Source organism: Schistocerca gregaria, chromosome 5 (assembly GCF_023897955.1).
Source record: "Schistocerca gregaria isolate iqSchGreg1 chromosome 5, iqSchGreg1.2, whole genome shotgun sequence".
NCBI lineage: Eukaryota > Metazoa > Arthropoda > Insecta > Orthoptera > Acrididae > Schistocerca > Schistocerca gregaria.
In genome coordinates, this window is record NC_064924.1 from 609,874,254 (window position 1) to 609,901,524 (window position 27,271).

At 42.2% G+C, this 27,271-nt stretch overlaps 1 protein-coding gene across 1 annotated transcript in view; it reads left to right on the top strand.

Annotated features, from left to right (window-relative positions):
* LOC126272589 (pikachurin-like) overlaps positions 1-26,673 on the top strand; it is an 887,807-nt gene extending 861,134 nt beyond the window's left edge. Inside the window, exons 12-13 of the mRNA XM_049975515.1 lie at positions 9,790-9,893; positions 24,074-26,673. Of these exons, the coding sequence (XP_049831472.1) occupies positions 9,790-9,893; positions 24,074-24,222 (253 nt within the window). The 3' untranslated portion in view covers positions 24,223-26,673. The remainder of the gene's footprint in view (positions 1-9,789; positions 9,894-24,073) is intronic.
* Positions 26,674-27,271: the final 598 nt, after the last annotated feature.

Genomic DNA, 27,271 nt, shown 5'->3' on the forward strand with positions numbered 1-27,271 from the left:
AACTGATTCTTCCATCTACTGCCTGGCTCTTTCTTTTGAACTATTCTCACCAATTTTTTCTCCTAGACTTAAGAAGAGATTGTCAAATACATTGGCTACCTGTGTACTGTTGGTTAAGATGGTCTCATTCTCTTCAACAGTAGTACTTCCTACCCCACTGGTTACTTTTCCTGTCTCCCTTCTAACAACATTCCATATTGATTTGATGTTATTGCTGGAGTTATTAATTTCTTCCGTAACATACATATTTCTTTATTTTCTCACCACTTTCCACAGTATGTTACAATAATTTTTATAGTGTAAAGCTACTTCTGGATCTTTACTAGTTCTTGCTATCTCATACAGTTTTCTTTTTCTTTCTGAAAACACTTTAATACCCACAGTAATCCAAGGATTCTTCGAGAAGTTTCTGGTGTTACATTTAGTAATTTTGTTTGGAAAACAATGTTCAAAAAGAGATATAAATTTATCAAGAAATATGCTGTATTTATCATTTAAGTTTGGCTCATTATATACATTTTCCCAGTTTACTTTTCCTAAACTTTCTCTGAAATGTTCTATAAATAGTGGGTTGAGCACCCTCACACTTTTACTTAATGTTTTCTGAAGTGTACGCCATATGATGCTGCTCATCTTCAGTGCGCTAGGCGACACACACACACACACACACACACACACAGCATTAGACATCAACGGATCGAAGACCCCTACCGTCATTCGACGTGTATTGAAACGAGGCAATTTCAAATCATGTAAGACGCCGAAACCCCCAACTACCCAGTGAGGCGTTTAACCAGAAATATGTAGACAGCGTAGTTCGGGATAATGTTGGGTCTGTGATGTTTTTCGTACCGTGGCTGCAGGCCTGCAGGCACACGTTCGTGGTTTGACGAACAATTTTGGAAATTTGTGGTAAGTTCCTACGGGACCAAACTGCTCAGATCATCGGTCCCTAGGCGTAAACACCACTTAATCTTACTTAACTTAAAATACGCTAAGGACAACGCACACACCCATGCCCGAGGCGGGACTCCAATCTCCGGGGGGCGGGCGGGGGGGGGGGGGGGGCGGTGGCGGTGGAGCCGCGCAAACCGCTTGGCTTGAAGAACACTTTAGCACCGTATCTCACTTCAGCTCTCCCATTTGTTCACCCGATATTTATCTCAGAGAGAATGTGTAGGTGGCACGGTGCAGTCAATGCCCCCACCTCACCTACCGCTTCAGCTGGGTGTAGCTTACGTGGATAAAGCTGTGTACTCGCTACCTCGCCGTACTCTGCATGTTATCAAGCAAGAAGGAGGCGTTACACCATAGGAACAGCAATTTTTCTCACTGTGCGCGTGTTTACCTCAGCATATCGTGATCTTTTACACGTATTAGGCTTTGCCTCTTACGCCGACCTATTGAGGCTACTAATACAGATCTATAAGTTAAGTCTCCCTCTTGTATCTTCGTCCTGTTAGGAAGTATATTATTCTTTCGTACTTGGTCATCCTCCATTTCTACAGATTTCATCTTTCCATTTCCCTGTGTGTTTTTTAATTATTTTTTATGTACACTTATTAATATAATTTTCTGCTTTTACTGTCGTAGATCGATTTCGATGTCTGTACCCTACTGCATATTCGAGAAATCTTATTCATAGTCTAACCTCGTTTTGTTCCAACATTATTTTGTAAAATGTCACAAGTTTTTCTTTCCTCTTTAAGGCTGGTCTAATAGTACCATTCGACGAGTTAAATTTCATATTCATTCAATTTATTGTATCCTGAGTATTTTAATATTATTAGATGAGCTACTCTTTTCTCATTCATCACAATTTTGAACTATACTTTTTCCAATAAAATGTTATCATCTATGTTTTGTCTTCAGATACCAGCAAGCTGTATGAGGCAAAGAATCTTTGTAGTTTTTACGCTACTCTTTGTAGATTATTCTAGCTGTTTCCATCAATTACCTGTACATCTGCAAATATCATCGACAGTATATAGCCTGTATTTTTAAAATTAAAAGAGTAAAAGTGCAGTTCATTCACCCATTCCAGTAGAATTTAGTTTGTGTAGATATTAAAAGGCATGGGTGATAAACTCCTCACGTATCTAAAATTTAGGTTACACTCTCTCTGTTTCGCTTAATTGCGCCTCTAGTACATAACATGACTATTAAGATATACATTGTATAACATCTACTGCATGTTTGGGTAAACCGTTGTCTTAAAGTATCTGAGACAACTTGCATCCATTAATACGATCAAGATCTTCAATGAAATCAGTGCATAATACATTATCTTCTCCATGTGATTAAATATTTACTTCTGATGATTAAAGGTTTTCTTACTAAGTAGCAGATTATTGCATCACGTATAGCACTTACTGAATGGGGTGCCTTATGGTGGGCTTAACATGCAGACCTAAAGTTAGAAGTAGTCCTTGAAACACCGTCAACATTAAATATGCACAAATGAGAGATAGTCACAGGCCAGTAGATACCGCCATTTACACGCATATATACACACACATAAATAAAAGAATATATAAGAAAGAGTAGCGTGGTTCAACTATGCGTCAGGAAACGTGTAAAGAAGCAGAAAAATATAACGAAAAGAAATTAGTTCTGACGTGCATCTCAATGCGAGTTCTAACTGTAAACCAAAAATCCCTTTTTAATCGCTAGTGACCAAGTGATCAAGACCGATCAGAGGCTTGTTAATATAATGTTAATACGGTTAAGATTCTATGTATCACTGAACGTCAGCTAAGTCGCACAAACTTATCATTTTTCATGAGCATTTGGACAGCGTGGCACTTAAAAGCGCTTGAAGCGTGGCGTTATATGCAACTCGCGTGGTTGAACATAAAACATTTCACGAGAACTTTAACATTTACTGCACTGCAGAACTTCATTGATGTTTAGTTTAATTTGAGCTTTATGAGTGCTTTGCCGATAAAATGCACATCTCAGCGCCGTACTGGTGACAGCGGCACACACGTCTGCTTCCATACAGAACCGCTGCTAATCTATTTATCGCTACGCTGACCTCACATGGATATGATCATAGTTCCCAAGTTATACAGTTTAGCATACCCGACCTTATTCAGAAAGAAAATTACGCTGTTATTCATCGATTTTCTGTACTTGTCATACTAGATTATTAAACATTCATGATGTTACAAATAAATACACTGCATTCATCTGCTACGTAGTGCCTCATTCAGCACTTGTACATTCACTGGCATTTATTCTCGACTACAAGGAGTAGAACGGGCTGTTTTACACTCGGCCCACTGTTAACGAGGACGGGATCCCATCGGTGCAATCGACTTTTTGGAACCATCTATCCGATGGTGTACGTTAAGATTCCAGGTATCACACACTGCGGGCATTCACCCTGGTGGGACCTCTTTTGCGAGTAATTGACGAAAAATATTCGGAATTTTGTGTGATTCGCGAGAGCATTGAGAAAGGCTCTTTGTATACTCTGGTTGCTTGGTGTAATGGATAGGATAACAGCTTCAAACGCAGAAGGTTGTGGGTGCAAATTTTGTTAAGTGCAACAAGTTTCCTTTATTTTTAACTTTTGATCAAAATGACTTTGGTCATGATTTTTATTCAATTAACTGAGTTAAATGTAACTATTTAGTTCCATTCCTCTCCAAAACATTTTAACCACCGTACGATCTTTTTTATTTGTTTGATTTTTTCTTTACATCATTATTTTTCAGCTGAGAATTTTTGTGATTATGAAGTGAATTATGTTTAACTATTATAATATTCAATTATTTGAAAATTCCGATCTGTCAGCTAAAAAACAAAAGAAAAACCAAGCTATTTATACTTATGCAATGGTGTTAAAAATGTGTTTTTGTTGCTAGATCTGCAATTTTTTTCATGGTAATCGTCATATATTTCAAATATAATCTAAATATCTACTGCACTGTGGACAAAATAACGCAGATGAAAATTTAAATGAAAAATGGTTTTATAAGTAAAACTAAACAGAAGCAAAATGAGGAAGATATATAATGAACGCAATATTGTGGACGAAATAAAGGACTGATAAAACAAAATTAAATCGGAATTAATAGATAAAATTAATTAAGGCACATGAACAAAGATTTCAAGTGGAGAGAGAACGATAGGAAGACAATTGAGAGCAAATGAAAAAGTTTGTATTATGATTAACATTAAATGACAAAGGAATGGAATTCAAATTACATTTAAACCAATTAACTGAATATAAGTAATGATCATAGTCATCACGATAAAGATTTAAAAATACAATAGTAAAGATTTGCTGTATTTGTTGAGATTCGAACCCACAAACACCTTCATGCAAAGCTGTTTCCGTATCATCACACCAAACACCCAAACGATGTAATGCAACTTTATTAACGCTATATAGTACCACACAAAATTCCGAATATTTTCGTCAACTACTCACAAACGAGAGTCAACCAGGGTGAATGGTTGCAGTGTGTGATGGCTGGAAGCTACCTATATCACCATACAGACAGTTCCAAACAGCTGATCGCACCGCTGGCGACCTCTCCTTGTGAGTTAAGCTTCTTAACAATCAATTATCAGGCAAGCAGGACAGAGGGGCTTAGAGTTCCTGCATTTACCTGAAGCCGACCAAAGACAACTTCCCAAAAACGGGGAATTTATCGTAGGACAACGTTCACCATTGTCTCAGACGAAGATTAAGTTTATGTGTTTGTTTATTGTGAATGTATGTTCTGTTCGTGCGTGGGCGTCACTGTAGGTGTTATATTTTATTTTTATTTTAAATTATTTTCGTTCTCTACCCCTAAGCGTAAAGCAGGGTTTTTGGGGAGCTGTGAGAACGGATCTGCAGGCGTGTGCCAACCAAGCCATCCACTCTATTACTCTCTTACGCGCATAAACTGATTAATAAATACGGTCTAGGACTTTAATGCAATTAATTTGTTCAAAAGATAGGATATTCTGCGAAATCAGCAGTCCAGCAATGTTATAAGCATATGATACTGCAAGGGAATTAAATTGTAATGCATTTTGTTTTCTCAAAAAGCATTTTTCGCAGTAACATTACAAAATTTGTACGTTCAGCATTGCTTTAAGGCTGACGTCGTCGAAGTAACGAACAGCGTACCCTGGTCGGAAATTCCTAGTACGTTGCCAATGGCTGTCCCTCCTCAGGAATTTTGCGAGTGGTGGGTGACCACTTCCGCTTCCTCATTGGCAGTTGGCTACCGCTTCGTCGCCGCATCCCCCCAGCGGTGCATTTTCCTCATCCCCTGTTAAGTGGGGAAGTTTGCTTTATCACACTGTGTGGCTTTCTTCCCTGCACTTTCTATAAATATCCTATTTGACGACAATACTGAGCTGCTGGAATCCAAAAACGTGTTGGTTCTTGTCGTTGAAGGACTAGGAACAAATACGAAGAATTCCGAATCATAATAAATAAGAAAAGAACGAAGAATGTAATACTGAGAGAACAAGGAGAGGAGCCAAAATCAGCGTAGATGGACAGCAACTTCAGTTGGTTTCAAACTTCAGATTTACGAAAGGACGAAGAAAGAAGACAGGTGACACTGCGTGTGAATGAAGTTAGAGAATGTGAACTGGATTGAGAGGCTGAGATGCTGAGAAGGCTTTAGGAGAACAGAAACCTCGTAGACATCGTAAGGGCAAGGAAGAAAAATGGGCTATCCCACATCTTGAGAAGGCTCTGCTTACTTCAGTAAGGAATTAAATGGGACGTAAAGATGAAGGCAGAGACAGTAACAGAGAGGTAGAGAGGGGAGCACAGAGACCAACAAACAGGTTGTGTCAGGGAAAAAAACGATAATCACGTGGAACTGCGAAGTGAGCAGCTGCCGTGCCTGGACCTACCGTAAGGCAGAAGGGCTACTGATGATCATGACGACGACGATGACGTGTACCTGTAATTACTGAGATACATTACACAGCATATTTGCTTATGGGTCCCTAATTTTCTTTGGTTTGTGCACAATTAACATCAGTTTGTTACTAGCATTGAATAGTCACAAAATTATAATTACTTAACTATTGGCGTACTGCTCTACTTTTAAAGAACTAAAGGGTTTCAATCTATAGTGATGGTAATTGTGCAAGGAACTATTACGTTGCCGAAGGCAGGCTGCGACAGGTACCCATACCGTTTCCGTCCTTTGAAACAAAATACTGTAAGTTTCTCTAACGTATTCCATGTGATCCGCAGAGATCATATTCAGCGGCGTCTGAGGACCTGCATATTCATTTGCTCTCCAGAGGAAAATGCAGCAACCTGTGCGGAATACATCAGCTAATACATGATGTGAAGGTGAACAGTAGTTAGCTTCATTGTTTTACGTTCCTTGGTCGTTCTGAACTTATTGAAGCTCAAACCATAGTTCGACAGCGATTGTAAGGTATCGTCAAAATATAAGATTAATCTACATATCGCAGGATACCACTCTGAGCCATTTCACAAGAACTAGAAGCAGCAAAGAATCTACATAGAGCGTCTGTCTCAGGCTAGCGTCACTGCTGCCTCAGATCACTCTTGTTATAGCACTGGAAGGACACAACATACTTTTCGGGCAATCATCTGAAATTTCATGAGCGGTCCGAAGAAGCCGATAGCAAACAACACTCCTGGAAATGGAAAAAAGAACACATTGACACCGGTGTGTCAGACCCACCATACTTGCTCCGGACACTGCGAGAGGGCTGTACAAGCAATGATCACACGCATGGCACAACGGACACACCAGGAACCGCGGTGTTGGCCGTCGAATGGCGCTAGCTGCGCAGCATTTGTGCACCGCCGCCGTCAGTGTCAGTCAGTTTGCCATGGCATACGGAGCTCCATCGCAGTCTTTAACACTGGTAGCATGCCGCGACAGCGTGGACGTGAACCGTATGTGCAGTTGACGGACTTTGAACGAGGGCGTATAGTGGGCATGCGGGAGGCCGAATTGCTCAACACGTGGGGCGTGAGGTCTCCACAGTACATCGATGTTGTCGCCAGTGGTCGGCGGAAGGTGCACGTGCCCCTCGACCTGGGACCGGACCGCAGCGACGCACGGATGCACGCCAAGACCGTTGGATTTTACGCAGTGCCGTAGGGGACCGCACCGCCACTTCCCAGCAAATTAGGGACACTGTTGCTCCTGAGGTATCGGCGAGGACCATTCGCAACCGTCTCCATGAAGCTGGGCTACGGTCCCGCACACCGTTAGGCCGTCTTCCGCTCACGCCCCAACATCGTGCAGCCCGCCTCCAGTGGTGTCGCGACAGGCGTGAATGGAGAGAGGAATGGAGACGTGTCGTCTTCAGCGGCGAGAGTCGCTTCTGCCTTGGTGCCAATGATGGTCGTATGCGTGTTTGGCGCCGTGCAGGTGAGCGCCACAATCAGGACTGCATATGACCGAGGCACACAGGGCCAACACCCGGCGTCATGGTGTGGGGAGCGATCTCCTACACTGGCCGTACACCTCTGGTGATCGTCGAGGGGACACTGAATAGTGCACGATACAACCAAACCGTCATCGAACCCATCGTTCTACCATTCCTAGACCGGCAAGGGAACTTTCTGTTCCAACAGGACAATGCACGTCCGCATGTATCCCGTGCCACCCAACGTGCTCTAGAAGGTGTAAGTCAACTACCCTGGCCAGCAAGATCTCCGGATCTGTCCCCGATTGAGCATGTTTGGGACTGGATGAAGTGTCGTCTCACGCGGTCTGCACGTCCAGCACGAACGCTGGTCCAACTGAGGCGCCACGTGGAAATGGCATGGCAAGCCGTTCCACAGGACTACATCCAGCATCTCTACGATCGTCTCCATGGGAGAATAGCAGCCTGCATTGCTGCGAAAGGTGGATATATACTGTACTAGTGCCGACATTGTGCATGGTCTGTTGCCTGTGTCTATGTACCTGTGGTTCTGTCAGTGCGATCATGTGATGTATCTGACCCCAGGAATGTGTCAATAAAGTTTCCCCTTCCTGGGACAATGAATTCACGGTGTTCTTATTTCAATTTCCAGGAGTGTACTTCCACTAGGCCCTTGGGCAAGACTTTAATTCGAGATTCCTGTGTCTACCTGCAACGCCTATTTCTTTGACCCTGTAATGCATGTTTAACATTACCTGCTGTTAGATCACTGACAACTTAATGCTGTGATATTCGCCTCGTGTGCGACCCAGTATGAGCATTTCGAGCAGTATCCCTCATGGTGTATGCCGGCACAGCCATCCTCATGATGCTAAGACAAGTGTGATCGATCCCAGCAGGCAACTGACTCCCCTAGTTCCTTAATTCCACGATAATCTGCTGTAATCGTAACTACGTCTTTACGTCAAAACAGCCCAAAAGTTCAATCGTTATTTTAGTAATATATGGTGAACAGTGTGTTTCTCAACAATTTCCTCTTCCAAGGTTGCTATGCATTGTCTGTTGCTCCACTGACTGTTGAAGCCCCCCTGTATTGAACTGCACTTTTCTATGTGAGCCGTGTACGGTTCGTACTTTCTAGCCGATCACTCCTTCCATCCTCACTCGACCACTTTCTGCGGTTACTGTCTCCAGCCACACGAGAATGCTCGAAGGGATTTGCTAGTACATTATCGCCATATTCGTTCCCAGCCAACGGACTACTAAGAATCTTCCGTTCGGTAAAATCAATGAGACCGTGAACTTTGCCAATTCTCTACACACCACTTCGAACGAAAGACTTTCCTTGTCAACACTATGTGTTATATGTCTTTCGTGTTGCACTATGTGCGGATTTCAAATAACAGTCGGAGTTTCCTAAATTGCATGATCCGTAGTTTCTTTAAGTGATTTAATGCGAATGACAGGATCATTACTTTCAAGAAGGCATAGAGAGGTGACCCTCTACGATCTCGACACCTTTCATGTTGCACTATGTGCGCACCACACCACGTCTAAGCTTGATCGTAACCCTGTAAATAGGGACATAGAATCACAAGATGGCCTGGCTTGCGGTAGGTACGGAATTCTAATAACTGTCGGAATACCTTAATTACATAATCTGTGGTTTCTATAACTGATTTAACGCGAATGGCGGGTTATTACTTTCAAGAAGGAAAAAATAGGTCACCCTCATCACCGACATCTTATTAAACATTAATCTTTCGGTCCTTCATGTTTTGTATGGAAATGAATATTAGTAATATTAGTTTTAATCAGTCACTGTCTGCCTATGTTAATTGTCGATCGCCCGCTTGGGAGTATAATATTTTCGGGTGAAACATTTACACAGTTTTACTAATTTAAGTGAGGTTTGCGCCCACGTTTGTGCTTTAGATCTGGGACAGAATCCTGTTTAGTTAAAAGCATATCAACGCTTTTGAATGCGATGGTCGGGGATACGTACTACATGCGTTTCTCATCCGAGGCGACGGTGAGTTACAACAACATTTTTATTCGTATTATTGTCCTCATCTAGCACGCTCATGACGCTGTGTTTATCTAGGCAAGAATTGTGAAGATTTATCTGTGGTTCCAGTACATAATTCGTTATGTTAGGTGTGTGATAATTAGCTCCTAAAATGAACTCTGTAGGAAGTATTTAGTATATGCAAGAAGAAAGTGATAATGTTTACTGTTTATGATGCATAGAATTGCAAAAAAGCACTACAGCATACTATTATTAACTACTTTTAGTAACCACCTTTCTTTTATAATGATCAGTTTGTGAATCAACGTATGGCCTACGGCAGAATCGTGCGATAGATAACGTCGTCACTATGTGTAAAGTTATTTTCTTTATTTCAGGAACGAGCAAGAGGGTTCTATTACCGTGGACAACGGACCGACAATCATCAAAAGATCTCCAGGAAAGCTGAGACAGCTGAACACTAACACAGGGCTCTACATAGGTAAGTACCGTCGTTCTCGCTCATTACAGAAGTCTAAGGAATTATCTGTGTGACGTGAAGTTGAACTTGAAAGATGGTAGATCGGAATAGAAGTTAATTTAAAATAGTTGTCGTCATTTTTTATTTTTGGTCAAGTTCGCAGGGAGCAAGGAGCTTTTGTCCGACTCATCAATAAATGAAACTTTTCACGAACATGACATTTGCTTGTATGACATCCTGCCACAGAAAATACCTCTATGTCTAACCCAGTGTCCTTACACTTTAAGTAGTGCATCCGGTACCTGTAGTGATGCTCCAGGACGAGACATGACTCGTAACTGCTATGTGCCACAAGCTCTTTTTCTGGTAATTTCATTATACAATTTAAGCCCATATCTGCTCCCAAAACCACAGACTAGAGATCATAACACGTTTTAGCGATCATGTGCACGTCGTCTGTCACCGTGACCTCCTCATGTTTGTGCATGTGACGTAGAAAATGGGGTCGTTCCGCCGCAGAAGCTTGTCTTCGAAAAATACATCCACGTACACTTCTGACATCGTCAGGGTGGAGGCGATCTGTAGTACTACCAACACTGAATAAATTCCCAGCAGCCGAGATCTCTAAAATCATTTATTCATTTAGATGACAGATTTCGGCAGTTGTCTGTTGCTGTCTCCGGATCCGCAAAAGATGGGACCGAAAATGCTGTGTTTACATCATTACATAGTTTCGTCCATCAGTACAGTAAGTGGTGCTATACACTGTATGTCCATGTTGGCGTCGTGAGCTACACTATATGTCGGCATTTCAATTTTAAAATAACAGCTATGTACACGCATGTTATTGCGCCGATTACAAGTGCTCACATTCATTAACACTGAAAAACTGCACTTGTTTTGAAGTATCAGATTTTGAGGAAATATCGACACATGTACAATGGATCCCAAGTTCGTTGAACCTGTCCTGATTTTGATCGCTTTGGAAAGGCAAGAAACATTTGAACTATGAATTGTTTCCAAAGATTGGATGGAAGAAATGAATAAGACTAGCAGAATGTTTACCGTAGCGGAAATAAACCGAAAACTTTCTTTCAATACGGGATGTTTCAAAAAGGACTTCACGAAATTAGAAATTCATATAAATTTATTGGCAGAAGATATGTTATTTTGTAGGGAATGGCATCAAGGTTTTTTTTTTTTGCCTTATACTAAAGATGCTGTATGTGGCTGCCTTTGATTATCCTGAACAGATGCCATCGGAAGTCAATCTCTTCTCAAACTCACTACAGTATTGGAGATGTAACGTGCTCAGTGGCGGCATAAATTCTTGTTCTAAGTTCAGGTAGAGAAGTCGACACAGGAGGTACAAATACTATATGCTTGATGAATCCCTATAAAGAAATCGAATGGTGTCAGGTCTGGGGAACGTGGGGGCCAAGCAGTTGGCGCATCGTGGTCCATCCATTGGTCTGGTAAGCGGTCACTGAGAAAATCCCCGACGTCAGCCAGTTAGTAGGGTGGTGAACCATGTTGCAGGGAGTAAACATTTCGTTCTTGGTCATTCTCATCGATTTGTGGTATAAAAATTGTTGTAACATATCCAGGTACACTATCGCATTGGTGGTTCTCTCACGGAAAAAAAGGGTCCATACTCTTTGTTATTGGAACCTGTTATAGGCCTAATATGAGGATCTTTAGCGTACTTCGAACTTTTCGCTGAACTGTTGTAGCCGACTTCGATTCTTCAAACCAAAACACCCAGCTAGAACGCTCGGTTCAAATGAAGTCAGCCACCTTTAACGCAACTTCAGCTAGCGTTCCTTAAGGTTCGACTCGGATCTAGCGAACAACGCGAAACAAAACTTCTTGTATTTCGCTACAGATTGACACCTCTGTAGATACTACGAATTAATTTTTATTAATTTTCAAAGTTGTAAAGTCCTTTTAGAAACACCCTGTATAGTGGAGAAATATTAAATGGATCAGAATAAACAATAGAAAGACTCTAATGATGCAGCCAAAGAATTCAGTAAACCGTTACCTTGAAGTTATAGAAGTGGATTTCAGGAGGCAGAATATCGGTAGCCCATCAATTCCTCTTCTGAAGCTTTTACATGAAGGTGGCACTGAAATAACATTTGAGAAGTGGAAAAATCTTCAGAAGATAATGAACCACATCCCTCTCATTTACCATGTCTTCTGTAACAGTGTATCTCATTCGCAGACAACATGTACCTTGGGTGCAGGAAGAGAGAGTGTAGAAAGAAGAGGATGGTCATGGAAGAAGGTCAGTTGTAAAGTGGTGATGAATGTGAACACCTGCAATCGGCGCAATTATGTGTGTGTACACAGCTCTCATTTTAAAAATGTTATGCCGACATATAGTGTAGCTCACGATATCAACAGGGACATACATTGAATAGTACCACTAAGTGTACTGATTGAGGAGACTATGTTAGCCGGCCGCAGTGGTCTAGCGGTTCTAGGCGCTCAGTCCGGAACCGCGCGATTGCTACGGTCGCAGGTTTGAATCCTGCTTCGGGCATGGATGTTTGTGATGTCCTTGGGTTAGTTAGGTTTAAGTAGTTCTAAGTTCTAGGGGACTGATGACCAAAGATGTTAAGTCCCATAGTGCTCACAGACATTTTTTTTGTTGAGATTATGTTATGATGTATACATAGCATTTTCGGTTCCTTCTTTTTGCAGATCCGAAGATGACAACAGAGAATTGCCAAAACTGCTCATCTCTATGAATAACTGATTTTAGCGACCTTGGTAGTTAAGACCTTATTCTGTGCTTCATACACATTCATACACTTTCATCGAAATGTGTGTGATAGTGTTTCATTTTACGAACTCATTATCTGGTTTTTAGCCAACAATTTCTCTTCCAGAGACCTTGAAACAGTAGGTTTGTTTTTCAGAGGAAAGCCATTTGACGAATCTTGATTAAAAGTGACTCCCATTTGTTACTAAAAGAGAGTTTGCTAAAAAAATTACTGGATTTGAAATACCTGTTTTATTTTAAACGCAAACGTTTAGTTTTTATGACGATGAGAAGCGAATTGTTTCATGTGTCATGTTAGTAGAATAACTATCTACTGCGAATCGCTACTTTAAATCTTTTACAGTTGTGTAATATATATTCTTGATTCTTCCTTCTCGTATACCATCACCTGTAAGACGCAAGAACTTACCGATGCGATCTGCACCTACTGTTAAAACCTGTGAACACAGGTCACTGAGCTTCATCTAACAGTTCGCGTGGCTTGATATCTCTCCCATTATTTACGGCAATGCTGAAATGGTTTCATATCTGCAGTACACAAATCATCTAAACAATAAAATACCGTGTTTGCACAGTTTACGGATGAATGGCGCGTGGTATATTCCATTCTTTGGCTTAACGCAACTTTACTGAATGGGTAACGCGTTGTGCAACAGAAACAGACAGATAATCACGATGATGAAAGTTTTATTAGTGGATAGGGAAACAGCGTGATAACACCAGAAAATTTCATAATTCTCGGGCCTTTATCTTTCATTGGTTAGTTATAGGAAGCACTTTAGTACATGTTGTTTTGTGTTGTTGTGATCTGTCGATGTTTACTTTATGGTATATGAGAGGCTGAGAGTACAAGTCTGTCTTAAGCGAACTGAGTAAATGGTTGTTAAAGTTAAATGGCTGTTTATAAATTATGTGAACTGGTACCACCACATCCGATAATTCTTTTTGATAGTCAGTTAATCCATGTACAGTTAGAGACTGTAGTACCCATGCATTATGTTTTACACGCACTTATACCCCTTGTGCATTAAAACTTTTTATCGTAAAACAGGTACAAGACTAAGAACATATTATTTACGTCCTTGTATAACATATTTTCAACAACTCATGAACATTATAACACAAGAGGAAATAAGAAAGAAAATAAAAACACCAAAACAAAATTATATTGGTTAGCTTCCAACATATACGAGATTATTCATAGTCACTTTCTCCTGTCACCTTACTGTCAGTGTATACAGATACAGAATCGTTTCCTTCTGCCGTATTTCTTGCCTGGGGCAATACTCGTCATGCTCTACCACTGTCTTATGCATTTTTCTGTCTTCCTCATCCCATTTGTTCATGACATCCTCTTCTATGCCCACTGTGTTGCACCCGAGATTACTGCTGTTTGGGAATGGGATATGTTGTCATTCTCAAATTTTATTTCAGTGCCATTTTCATGTAAAGGCTGTAGAAGAGGCATCGATTGGTGACCGGTATTGTGCCTCCTAGTATCCACTTCTATAAACTCAAGGTCACAGTTTAGTGAGTACTTGAACTGTATTGTTAGAGTTTTTTTTTTGTTTATTCATATCTACCCAATATTCCTCAACTGTATTTTGTTTCATTCGGTATCTATAGCAACTTCATCCTTTGCTGTGTAAAGCATGGCTATAATCGAAAGAAACTTTTCCGTTTTCGATATCATTATGGTAAACTTTATGATAGCCTTCTTCACTCCTTCCACTTTACTTTAGGGAACAAATATGCAGCTCCAATTCGACCAAAATCTTGATGACATTACAGGCCAGTTTCAATGAACTTGTAATCTATTGTGTCATTGTGTTGGTTTTCCCTCAAGATGTACATTCAGTATTTCAAAATATTGTTGTTCTTGTTCTAGTCACTGCAGCTGCCGCTGTGCGCAATGATATGGGTCAGTTGTTCTGAATATTTGACCAGGCATGAACCAAGTTCCCATGAACCCCTCCCTTTGGTAGGATCATTTCTTATGAACATGTAGGCTTTTCCAAATTTAAAGTAATGCACACCTTGATTGTAAGTCCACAATACACTCAGATAAAATGCATTGTTCATAGTCATATAAGGCTCCAGCACTGTTTTCTGTAAGTCAAATGCAAAGACAGCAGTAAATTTTCGTATTCATATACAGTTTCTTTTCGTCTGTCTCATTTCGCGCTTTTCTTAAATGCAGCTCATTCTACCTTTCGGGTTTAGTAACTAACGCCCTGTCTGAGGAGGTAATATCAGTCTCGAAAGTCACAATTATTGCACATGTCACTGAGTGGATGGTGAAAGCTTTGATTGAGGTCTCTATTAAAAACATGACGGGATTACCACTCTTGAACTGGAGCTGTATTCAGTTCGACGTACTTGGGACAATACAGTGCATACATTTTGCTCAGATTAAGCTCTGAACTCAAACACTGTCTGTGAGAATTGTCTGCTCCGCTGCAATGGCTCCTGCATTTTGGTAAGAAGGCAATATGATTTTGTACCTCTTCTCTCTGATGGTTTATTTAAAGCAGATTCTTTGTGGTCTCTGATATCTGGTTGTGGAATGCCTGTGCTTTTTTCTGGTAGCTGTTCTTCCATTATTAATATCCAAAGTCTCTAAATAAAATTCCTTGCACCCCATATACCCTGAGATGTATAATTTTACTAATTGATCTTCACTTAACTGCACCAGGTTTAGAAGCTTGGCCAGTTTCTCTGATACACATGCACATATGAATAAAGCTTGTAGGTTCCAAGAACCAAAACCCCAGAAGTCCTTAAATATGATTTGCCTATAGGGTTCCATTAAAGTTTTCAGAGTGGTGGTACGTACAATTGTGATTGAAATGTTTCACTAACATTACTTCAGTCACCTTCCCTTAAAGAGTAGTAAACATATGCCCTAAATTTATTAACTTCTTTCCAACCTCCTGTTTTTTGTACCCCGGATTTCTTGTCTGCTTCTGCCCTCTGGTTACAACTTCCGATACCTCTGGTGATGAAAAGGCTTGCTCTTGTCTTTGAGATGCTTGTCAGGAGCGTTCTAAATTACTTCCTTTCCTGTAACGTAACGAAGTACCAGGGTGAGTCAAATGAAAACCTTAAATTTGTAATAACAAATCTAAATTTCGGACCGTCATCCTCTAAGTTGGTAAGCGTGCTACAAACAGCGTGCAGAATGGCCTGTAGGTGGCAGCGTAGTGCAGATGCACACATACCGTCGCAATATCAGTATAAAGATGGCCGTCCCACCTGCGACTTGCACCAGGGAAGAACAGCAGTCTGTTATTCGGTTTTTGCGTAGTGAAGGTGTGAAATTCATCGACGAATGAAGGTTCATTACGGTGATCCATGTTTGTCACAGCAGCAAGTGTACGAATGGAGTAGGAAGTTCGGAAATGGTGTGACTTCAGTAGAAGATGCTCCTCGGCCAGGCCAGGCACAACGAGTTGTGACTCCACAGAACATTGCAATAGTTGAAGACACAGAGAAGGCAAACCGCTGTGTGACACTGAATGACATTGCAGCATGTTTACAGATTAGTCATGGGTCAGCACACCACATTGTGCATGATGTGCTCCAGTTTCACAAAGTGTCTGCAAGATGGGTGCCACGGCAGCTGACTACTGAAATGAGAGACCGACGCGTTGATGCTTGTGAAGAACTTCTTCGGCGCTTTGAATGAGAAGTGATGGCTTCCTTGCAAGAATCGTTACTGGGGACAAAACGTGGGTTCACTTCCACCAACCTGAAACGAAGAGAGTGAGCAAGGAATGGCGCCGTTCCACATCACTAAGTGATTTCCATATGTCTGGACTACTCAAAGACGCAGTGGGAGGAAAGAAGTTCCGTTTTGATGAGTAAGTACGCCAGGCGGTGCATGAGTGGTTGCGCGGACTACCAAAAGAATTTTTTCTAAAGGAATTTATACAATTTGTAAAAGCTGGAGGACTTTCACTGAGCGTGGGAGAGGTTATGTTGAAAAGTGATACAGCTTTGTACCACTTCTGCACAATAAATAATATTTTAAAAAATATTTAAGGTTTTCATTTGACTAACCCTCGTAGATAGTTCTAGCACAGTAGCAGCCACGTTTTTCTTAAAAAAAGCGTGAAATTTCTTAATATTGTAGGAAGATTTTCACAGGTTTTGATCAAAAAACTAGGATGCAAAGAAAAATTTAACGGGCTGTGCCTAAAGAAAACCTTAAGTTTGCATTTGGGCATACTATATGTGAAAGAAATTCTTCAAACTTACCTGTACATTTACTGCTTCTCTTTTCACTTGTAATTGTGATCGATGACGTTGAACCCTATTCCGTAGGCACACAATAAAGTCTCGAGTAAATCATAATCGGAACTGGCATCTAGAAAATAAACTATAATGTATTTCCCTAAATATGATGAAACCAACATTACCTGTACACCATGCTCAAGTCATTGTGTAAATGAAGCAGTGGTTTAGTGGTATTGCGTAAGCTCCACTGACGCGACTTTTGCTCAATGCAACTAATGCGCATGTGCACTCCAGGTAGCTACTGATAAAATGTCAATGAATCTGAGCCTACTCAGTTCATGTCATATGAACGAAAGTTCATTATAACAATACGACCTACTATTTCAGACAAGGACTGGCGTTACACCTGGTCCCTTTAAATATGCATTAAATACTACTATACCAACTCTTAAAAGCAAAGAAATTACGCTATAGCTAGAATGTCAAAAAGTACGGAACTTAAGCTTCATTAACGACAGCAGGAAACCTTCTTTCATGCGTCATTTCACTTGCACAAGTTGTACTCTAAATGCAGTCCAAGTGCTATCTTTGAGCTTAAACTTTATCATCATATAGTGCAATACTTAGAAGGAATTCACTTTTAAATGTTTTTCTCTTAAAAGATACATGTTTTAGCTTACCAAACGTCCATTAGGTTATTCTTTTACGAAATGTCACTTGTACTAACGGTATTATCTGCCCGTCATATAACAGATCCATCGGTAGACTGCCGAACCCAAAACCGCAGGGAATATACGTAACTTAGGTTACGTCTTTTTGTCCTGGGTTGTAGGCCCACATTCCGTATGATGTTTGAGAAAATATTGAGTTTTGAGTAAGAAAACAAATTTTACGTAATGTTTGTTTATTACCAACAACCATTAAAATAATTTCATCTGCCAGGTAAAATTTTATTTTTTCTACGGGCCACAGCCTCTAAATATTTTACAGATGAAAACATGGTCCGTTTAGGGTTGGTATTTAATTCTGTTTGTGCGAGTATCTGAGTATAATGCCCCCTTTTCAAGAACGTACAAGATGATAACATCTTACAAGGGCTCGAAAATGACGCAACGTCGAAATTAACTAACTGCACAGATCAAATAAAGAATATTAATAAACAGCCTACAACAGACCATTCTTCATATGTAAAATAGAAGTATATCGGATATACTCAAACGTGTGCGGTGACAGTGGTGTGGCCATAGTATTACTAACATGGGGATCGCGCCAGCACGTCATCGACGATTTTGAACAAATATATGCTATATGCACGTCTCCGCCAGAAATGAAAGCGATAGAAGTGGGACCTCCAGATGGCCTCGTGTGAAGCAGTGGATTAATTGAAGATAGACTGCTTGCAATTGAACTTATTGGGAGATCACCCAGCACTAGGACTTTTGTAATTTTCTTATATATATATATGGTACGTGAAGTATAGAACTCAAATATAAACCGAGAAATGAATTTCTATGTAACTCTCTAAAATTTTGGAGAAAACAGACTTTGGAGATTTCCGAGGAACTAGAATTCACCCAAGTTAAGGAACTTTTCACAGCTGGTAGCGTGGTTCACTGGATAGCGTCGTAGAGTATGAATGGGAGAGCCAATTGATCGCTGATTTGAAACTCTGTGGGCTCTGTTTTTCGTTTTACGCCTTTCGCTCAGCTCAAATATCTGCATCATCTACATAAAAAAATTCAAATATGTGGTAATTAGCACATATCTAATCATCATTATTTATGAAAAATGCACGTAACCTTGTTTACCGTTAGGTGTCAAAAATATAGGTGATTAACTATCGATATTTTATTAAAAATTGATAATAACGATTGTCTGAATTAAAAGAGTTACAAAATCATTACCAATCATTATGAAATATCAATAATTAATTATTGATATGTGCAATGGAAACTGGAATTTTGCATACGACATTTAATTAGAAATAAGATGACACGCACTTTTCATAAGATGATTATTAGGTAAGTGTTCATTAGCATATATTTGGTGAAATTTATATTTGAATGGTGCAGACATTCGAATTACAAGAAAAAACGAAAAAAAGCTATAGCGAAATTCGAATCAGCAATCCACTGATTACCCGAATACCATTCTCCAAACCTACCGAGTGAGCCAGACACGGTGTCGTGAAAAACTGCGTAGATTTTGGCAAATTAAAGTTCCTTGGAAAATCTTAAAGTGGATTTTTTCGAGAATTTTTGAGGCTTGTATCGACCTGCTTTGGTTGACTGGCGTTTCCTTTCTGAACTTCACGTACACTATGTGATCAAAAGTATCCGGACACCTTGCTGAAAATGATTTACAAGTTCTTGGCGCCCTCCATCGGTAATGCTGGAATTCAGTATGGTGTTGGCACACCCGAAGCCTTGATGACATTTTGCTCTCTCGCAGGCATACGTTCAACCGGGTGCTGGACGGTTTCTAGGGGAACGGCAGCCCATTCTTCACGGAGTGCTGCACTGAGGAGAGGTGTCGATGTCGGTCCGTGAGGCCTCGCGCGAAGTCAGCGTCCCAGAACATCCCACAGGTGGGCCGTAGGATTCAGGTCAAGAGTCTGTGCAGGCCAGTCCATTATAGGGATGTTATTGTCAGGTAACGACTCCGCCATAGGCCGTGCCTAATGAAGAGGTGCTCGATCGTGTTGAATGCGCCAATCGTCATCCCCAAATTGCTCTTCAACAGTGGGAAACTAGAAGGTGCTTAAAACATCAATGTAGGCCTGTGCTGTGATACTGCCATGCAAAACCACAAGATGTGCAAGCCCCCTCAATGAAAAGCACGACCACACCATAACACCACAGCCTTCGAATTTTACTGTTGGCACTACATATGCTGGCAGATGAGGTACACCTTGAATTTTCCACACTCACATCCAGCCATCGGATAGCCACATTGTGGACCGTCATGTAGCATATACGGTCGTGATTGGTGGCTTATGAGCAGCCGCTCGTCCACGAAATCCAAATTTTCTCACTCCCGCCTAACTGTCATAGTACTGGCAGTGGATCCTGATGCTGTTTGGAATTCCGTGTAATTGTTTGGATAGATCTCAGCCTACTACACAATACGCATTGGATGAGTATGTGCCAAGCAAGATCGTTTGAGATGGAAAAGAGCCACCGTGATACAGTAATCGAGTTAGTAAACTGCTACGGAAGCAAATGAAAGTTCACAGCAAACGTAAACAGAGCCAAACCCTTGCAGACAAACAAAAATTACGCGAAGCGAAATGTAGTGTGAGGAGGGCTATGCGTGAGGCGTTCAATGAATTCGAAAGTAAAGTTCCATGTACTGGCAGAAAATCCTAAGAAATTTTGGTCTTATTACAAAACGGTAGGTGGATCCAAACAAAATGTCCAGACACTCTATGAAAAAAATGGTACTGAAACGGAGGATGACAGACTAAAGGCAGAAATACTGAATGTCTTTTTCCAAAGCTGTTTCACAAAGGAAGGCTGCACTGAAGTTCCTTCTCTAGATTGTCGCACAGATGAGAAAATGGTAGATATCGAAATAGATGACAGAGGGATAGAAATACAATTAAAATCGCTCAAAAGAGGAAAGGCCGCTGGACCTGATGGGATAGCAGTTCGATTTTACGCAGAGTACGCGAAGGAACTTGCCCCCTTTCTTGCAACGGTGTACGGTCATCCTCGTTTTCAAGAATGGACGTCGAACAGATGTGCAGAGCTATAGACCTTCATCTCTAACGTCGATCAGTTGTAGAATTTTGGAACACGTATTATGTTCGAGTATAATGACTTTCCTGGAGGCTAGAAATCTGCTATGTAGGAAACAGTATGGGTTTCGAAAGAGACGATCGTGTGAAACCCAGCTCTCACTATTCGTCCACGAGAGTGCCATAGACACGGGTTTTGAGGTAGATGCCGTGTTTCTTGACTTCCGCAAGACGCTTGATACAGTTCCCTACAGTCGTTTAATGAACAAAGTAAGAGTATATGGACTATCAGACGAATTGTATGACTGGATTGAAGAGTTCCTAGATAGCAGAACGCAGCTTGTCATTCTCAATGGAGAGAAGTCTAGCGAAGTAAGAGTGATTTCACGTATGCCGCAGGGGAGTGTCGTAGGACCGTTGCTATTCACAATATATATAAATAAATGACCTTGTGGATAACATCGGAAGTTCACTAAGGCTTTTTGCGGATGATGCTGTAATGTATCGAGAGTTTGTAACAATGGAAAATTGTACTGAAATGCAGGAGGATCTGTAGCGAATTGACGCATGATGCAGAGAATGGCAATTGAATCTCAATGTAGACAAGTGTAATGTGCTGCGAATAAATAGAAAGAAAGGTCCTTTATCATTTAGCTGCAATATAGCAGGTCAGCAACTGGAAGCAGTTAACTCCGTAAATTATCTGGGAGTAGGCATTAGGAGTGATTTAAAATGGAATGACCGTATAAAATTAATTATCGGTAAAGCAGAAGCCAGACTGGAATTCATTGGAAGAATCCTAAGGAAATGCAGTCCAAAACTAAAGGAAGTAGGTTACAGTACACTTGTTCGCCCACTTCTTGAATACTGCTCACCGGTGTGGGATCCGTACCAGATAGGGTTGATAGAAGGCATAGAGAAGATCCAACGGAGAGCAGTGCACTTCGTTACAGGATCATTTAGAAATCGCGAAAGCGTTACGGGGATGACAAATAAGTTCCAGTGGAAGACTTTGCAATAGAGACGCTTAACAGGTCTGTACGGGCTTTTGTTGAAGTTTCGAGAACATACCTTCACCGAGGAGTCAAGCAGTATATTGCTCCCTCCTACTTATATCTCGCGAAGAGACCATAAAGGTAAAATCAGAGAGATTAGAGCCCTCACAGAGGCGTACCGACAATCTTTCGTTCCACGAACAATACAAGACTGGAATAGAAGGGAGAACCGATAGAGGTACTCAAGGTACAGTCCGCCACATACCGTCAGGTGGCTTACGGAGTATACACTCCTGGAAATTGAAATAAGAACACCGTGAATTCATTGTCCCAGGACGGGGAAACTTTATTGACACATTCCTGGGGTCAGATACATCACATGATCACACTGACAGAACCACAGGCACATAGACACAGGCAACAGAGCATGCACAATGTCGGCACTAGTACAGTGTATATCCACCTTTCGCAGCAATGCAGGCTGCTATTCTCCCATGGAGACGATCGTAGAGATGCTGGATGTAGTCCTGTGGTACGGCTTGCCATTCCATTTCCACCTGGCGCCTCAGTTGGACCAGCGTTCGTGCTGGACGTGCAGACCGCGTGAGACGACGCTTCATCCAGTCCCAAACATGCTCAATGGGGGACAGATCCGGAGATCTTGCTGGCCAGGGTAGTTGACTTACACCTTCTAGAGCACGTTGGGTGGCACGGGATACATGCGGACGTGCATTGTCCTGTTGGAACAGCAAGTTCCCTTGCCGGTCTAGGAATGGTAGAACGATGGGTTTGATGACGGTTTGAATGTACCGTGCACTATTCAGTGTCCCCTCGACGATCACCAGAGGTGTACGGCCAGTGTAGGAGATCGCTCCCCACACCATGATGCCGGGTGTTGGTCCTGTGTGCCTCGGTCGTATGAAGTCCTGATTGTGGCGCTCACCTGCACGGCGCCAAACACGCATACGACCATCATTGGCACCAAGGCAGAAGCGACTCTCATCGCTGAAGACGACACGTCTCCATTCGTCCCTCCATTCACGCCTGTCGCGACACCACTGGAGGCGGGCTGCACGATGTTGGGGCGTGAGCGGAAGACGGCCTAACGGTGTGCGGGACCGTAGCCCAGCTTCATGGAGACGGTTGCGAATGGTCCTCGCAGATACCCCAGGACAACAGTGTCCCTAATTCGCTGGGAAGTGGCGGTGCGGTCCCCTGCGGCACTGCGTAGGATCCTACGGTCTTGGCGTGCATCCGTGCGTCGCTGCGGTCCGGTCCCAGGTCGACGGGCACGTGCACCTTCCGCCGACCGCTGGCGACAACATCGATGTACTGTGGAGACCTCACGCCCCACGTGTTGAGCAATTCGGCGGTACGTCCACCCGGCCTCCCGCATGCCCACTATACGCCCTCGCTCAAAGTCCGTCAACTGCACATACGGTTGACGTCCACGCTGTCGCGGCATGCTACCAGTGTTAAAGACTGCGATGGAGCTCCGTATGCCACGGCAAACTGCCTGACATTGACGGCGGCGGTGCACAAATGCTGCGCAGCTAGCACCATTCGACGGCCAACACCGCGGTTCCTGGTGTGTCCGCTGTGCCGTGCGTGTGATCATAGCTTGTACAGCCCTCTCGCAGCATCCGGAGCAAGTATGGTGGGTCTGACTCACCGGTGTCAATGTGTTCTTTTTTCCATGTCCAGGAGTGTAGGTGTAGATGTTGGTGTAGATACGACCGTCTTCAACTGTCGACGGCCTCTGTCAGTCAACAAAAGAGGTCGGTCTGTTCGCTTTTGTGCTGTGCATGTCTCTTCACGTTTCCACTTGAGTATCACATTGGAAGCAGTGAGCCTAGGGATGTTCAGGAGTGTGGAAACCTCGCGCACATACGTATCACACAAGTGACACCCAGTCACCTGACCACGTTCGAAGTTCGTGAGTTTCGCGGAGCGGGCCATTCTGCTCTCTCACCATATCTAATGATTACTGAGGTTGCTGGTGTAGAGTATCTGGCAGTAGGTGTCAGCACAATGCACCTAATGTGAAAAGGTATGTTTTCGGGTGTGTCCGGATACTTTTGATGACATAGTGTACAATAAATACAAGAAATCGCAAAAGTCAGATTAAATAAGTGAACGGTGTCTTCTCTCAGACATGTCCGAAAGAGCAGACACCACCCATTTATATGACCGATTCGCCTCGAAGGGCAGTGAATGCACAACATTCAGTGTGGACCCACATTTACGTTCGACCTCCAGCTGGAATCTAACGCTAGCGAGCATGGATGACGTGGACGTGGCGCTAGGTGGGAGTCTCAGTCGGTCGGGGAGCGTATCCTTGTTAGGCAGACAGAAAGGCCGTAGGATGCGATAGAACTGTTTCAGTGGGCGGTGTCAAGTACTGTGTGTTGATTTGGACGCGCCTGTTGCTTTGCAGGTGGCATGGAGGACATCGAGCGCGAGACGCACGGCAAATACCGCGTCGGCCTCGTCGGCTGCATCTCGGACCTCATCCTGGACGCCGACTACCGCGTCAAGCTGGTCGAGATGTCCACCTCCGGCTGGGGCATCGAGCGCTGCAACTAACGGCCGCCGGCACGACCACTCGGCGCCGCCGCCTGCATTTCGTCCAGCTTTCGCCGTTCGGCCGACGAGCAACGAGTCCGGGGTCTCGCTTCGCCAACTCGACAGGCGACGCGGCTTCCACAGCTGCTGCAACGTCCACACTCCCACCGACACTTCGCGGCTCGCCCAAGTCCGACGACGTTTTGACACGGATAGATCTCAGTCACTGCCAATCGCCATCAGTGACGGCTTGTGAGGCGTTTCGGGCCATGGCGCGGTTTCTCAGACTCATTTACGCACTGCGGTTTATGAGATACGTACTTGTATTTGGCGCAGCAAAGTCGGCTTACTCTATCTCGCCATCCGTGTTAAAAATGCGAAGTAGTTAGTACTCAGAATTATCATCACTTAACATCGTGACAGATTAAACATTGCACAAAGTCTCTTTGTTATAGCTACATTTGTCGTGATCCTTAGAGCACTAACACACACACCTGGATAAAATAAATCTGAAACACCTATTCTATCAGTTGCTTCTGTGCGTCAATTAACAAGATGGCAAGACGAAGTACAGCTATTATGTATTAGATGTTTATTTGAAATTACTTATTTGAACAATTTCCTGTGGCTTCAGGAAGTTGGCAGGTCGCAGTAAAATCGCACTATATTTTCACATAGTTTACCTCTTACTCTGATAGCAAATCCTATGCTCTGCTGATTGGAAACTTAATTAGTTTCCGTTTCTAGTTCTGAATCTCCAGTTAAAACTATGCCAAAAGGATCACTTTAGTTATCCATCTGCGGGATCTGCATTGTTAAATACACTTTCAGAGATTATTATTCTGTAGACACTTTGTGTACTTCACATTTAATAACCGAAGATGTACTTACATCGAAAACTGAAAGGTTGATTTGTTTGAGGAGATATTTTAATATGTCATTGTGACTGATTCTCGTAAGCCGGAGGCGAATATGACGACGAAATGCTTGCGACATTTCAGTAAATAAATAAAAAAAATCGTTACGGATCAGTTCGATCTGGAAAAAAAGTCAATACTGTGGCTCATGCCACTACACTATTTGGTGCATCACGATAAGAATAAATTTATTATTATTATTATTAATTACTGTAAAGAGAAACGCGATGATAAAGAGACCTCTATCTACTTTTTTATGAAGTGCTTTACAAATATTGCTTCCGAATAATGGCCTCATTATCGATAATTCAATGGAGCGTTGTTCCAGAGAAGAAGTTCAAATCTAATGTTGCATTTAAAATCAGACGCACTGTTAGACGTGTACCCAAGAGATATCCTATGTATGTACACCAGCTGTTATGAGTATGGAAGGTTGTAGATAAAAAAAATGAAAAGACTGCTACCGAAAGAGATATAAACGTATATTCAAAACGTACGATCAAGCGAAGTTATACACACTCACCAAAGAACTTCTTTACGGAAGAAGAGGTGACTATACCTGTCGTGACTTCATTTTAAAGTGAGCAGAAACTCCGCGTACGGTGAAATGGTGGTTTAGAATATTGTGCGAGTGTGTAGTTAGCTTCATTATGAATGTGGAGCAAAACATTCCAGATAATTTTTTAATGAATTCAGTGTTTTAAATAACAGCTGGAAAATGTAATCTTTGTGTCAGTCCTGAATCACTTAAGCTAAAACACAAAGTAATTTGCACATAATTTAGAGATTTTAGTTTAATGTGTATGACAATGCTCTCATGTATGTATTGTATCTGATTTCTCTGTGCTATCATTTCAGTAATGTCTATTTTCGATACGCAGACTGACTGTGTAGACTGCGAACGACATGTATGTTTTCTAAGCACCATATATATACGTATACATATATCAGAGTGTGACTATCTGCTCTTTCACTCTACTATACAAGAATCTTCAATCCGAATTTTGATCGTGGTGTTGAAAAGATTAAGCTTTTTCACTTGAATCACTTAGCACTGAAAAAATGATTGAAAAAAATAAAATCAGCTGCCAGCCCATCTGCTAAACTGTTCAGTCTGTATGCTGAAGCAACAGATTTTTCACAAAGTTCTGGAAAGAAACATATCATTTTATGACAAATGGTTCAGTAGTCGGTTAGTTTTGTATGTCATTTCTGTACAATTTTCGTAAAAAGAAAAGAACAGTGTAATTTGATCTTTTTCTTGTGACTGAGTTTTACAACGTACTAAGAATGTGAATTCGTACCGAAATTATGTACTCGGTGTAACCTGGGTGCGGCCCGCACATCAGTTGTGTTGGGCCAGGGGTGTCCATTCGCGGGCCCCGCCGCCCACAGCCTAGAGTAGCACCACGTGTCCCGGCGCTCTGTTTCTGTAGTAGACGTGACTAGACCAGCTGTAGTAGTGTCAGAACTCTGATGTGTGACTTATTTCCAATTCGTACGCACTCAATGTACCAGCGCAGCTTACATACAATGAAACAGATTTGGGTGTTCACACTTGTGCTCTTCTTCGCCCTGCTTGCTCCACATCCCACGTCCCACACGCGGTCGTTCCACAGCCATTGCAGCACTCGCCACATTCTGCAGATGGAGGCGACTCACCAGAGGACGTCGGTGGCGGCGACCGGCTGCGGCAGCAGAGAGAGCCACGCACCGCCTGCCAGTCACCTGTTTGGCACGACCCAAACCTGATATTAACTCGTCACATCTTACACAATTATTGGTCTAAATTTGTAGAGTTCTACACACATTGGATATAAGCGACATGTATGACTGCCAACTCGTAGACGGAAGAGAGGTTTACGCTGCTGCTCAGTAAAACAACAACACTTTGACGACGGCATAAAGCAAACGTCCAGTTGCTGATAAGTGTATGACGGGGCGGGTTCTTTTGTGCTTCTCACACACCTGCTTCAGGTCCCAGTTCTGCCAAAAACGTTTGTGTTTTACCTTCGGTGCAGAAAATTCAGTTCAAATATCTCGATATGCCACTTTGAGACCACCCCTTTCAGTATATGAAACAGACTCTGATTCCGCCGACTAAAAGCACCGTTAAAGAAACAGCAACTGATATTTAGCATACAGAGGCCGCA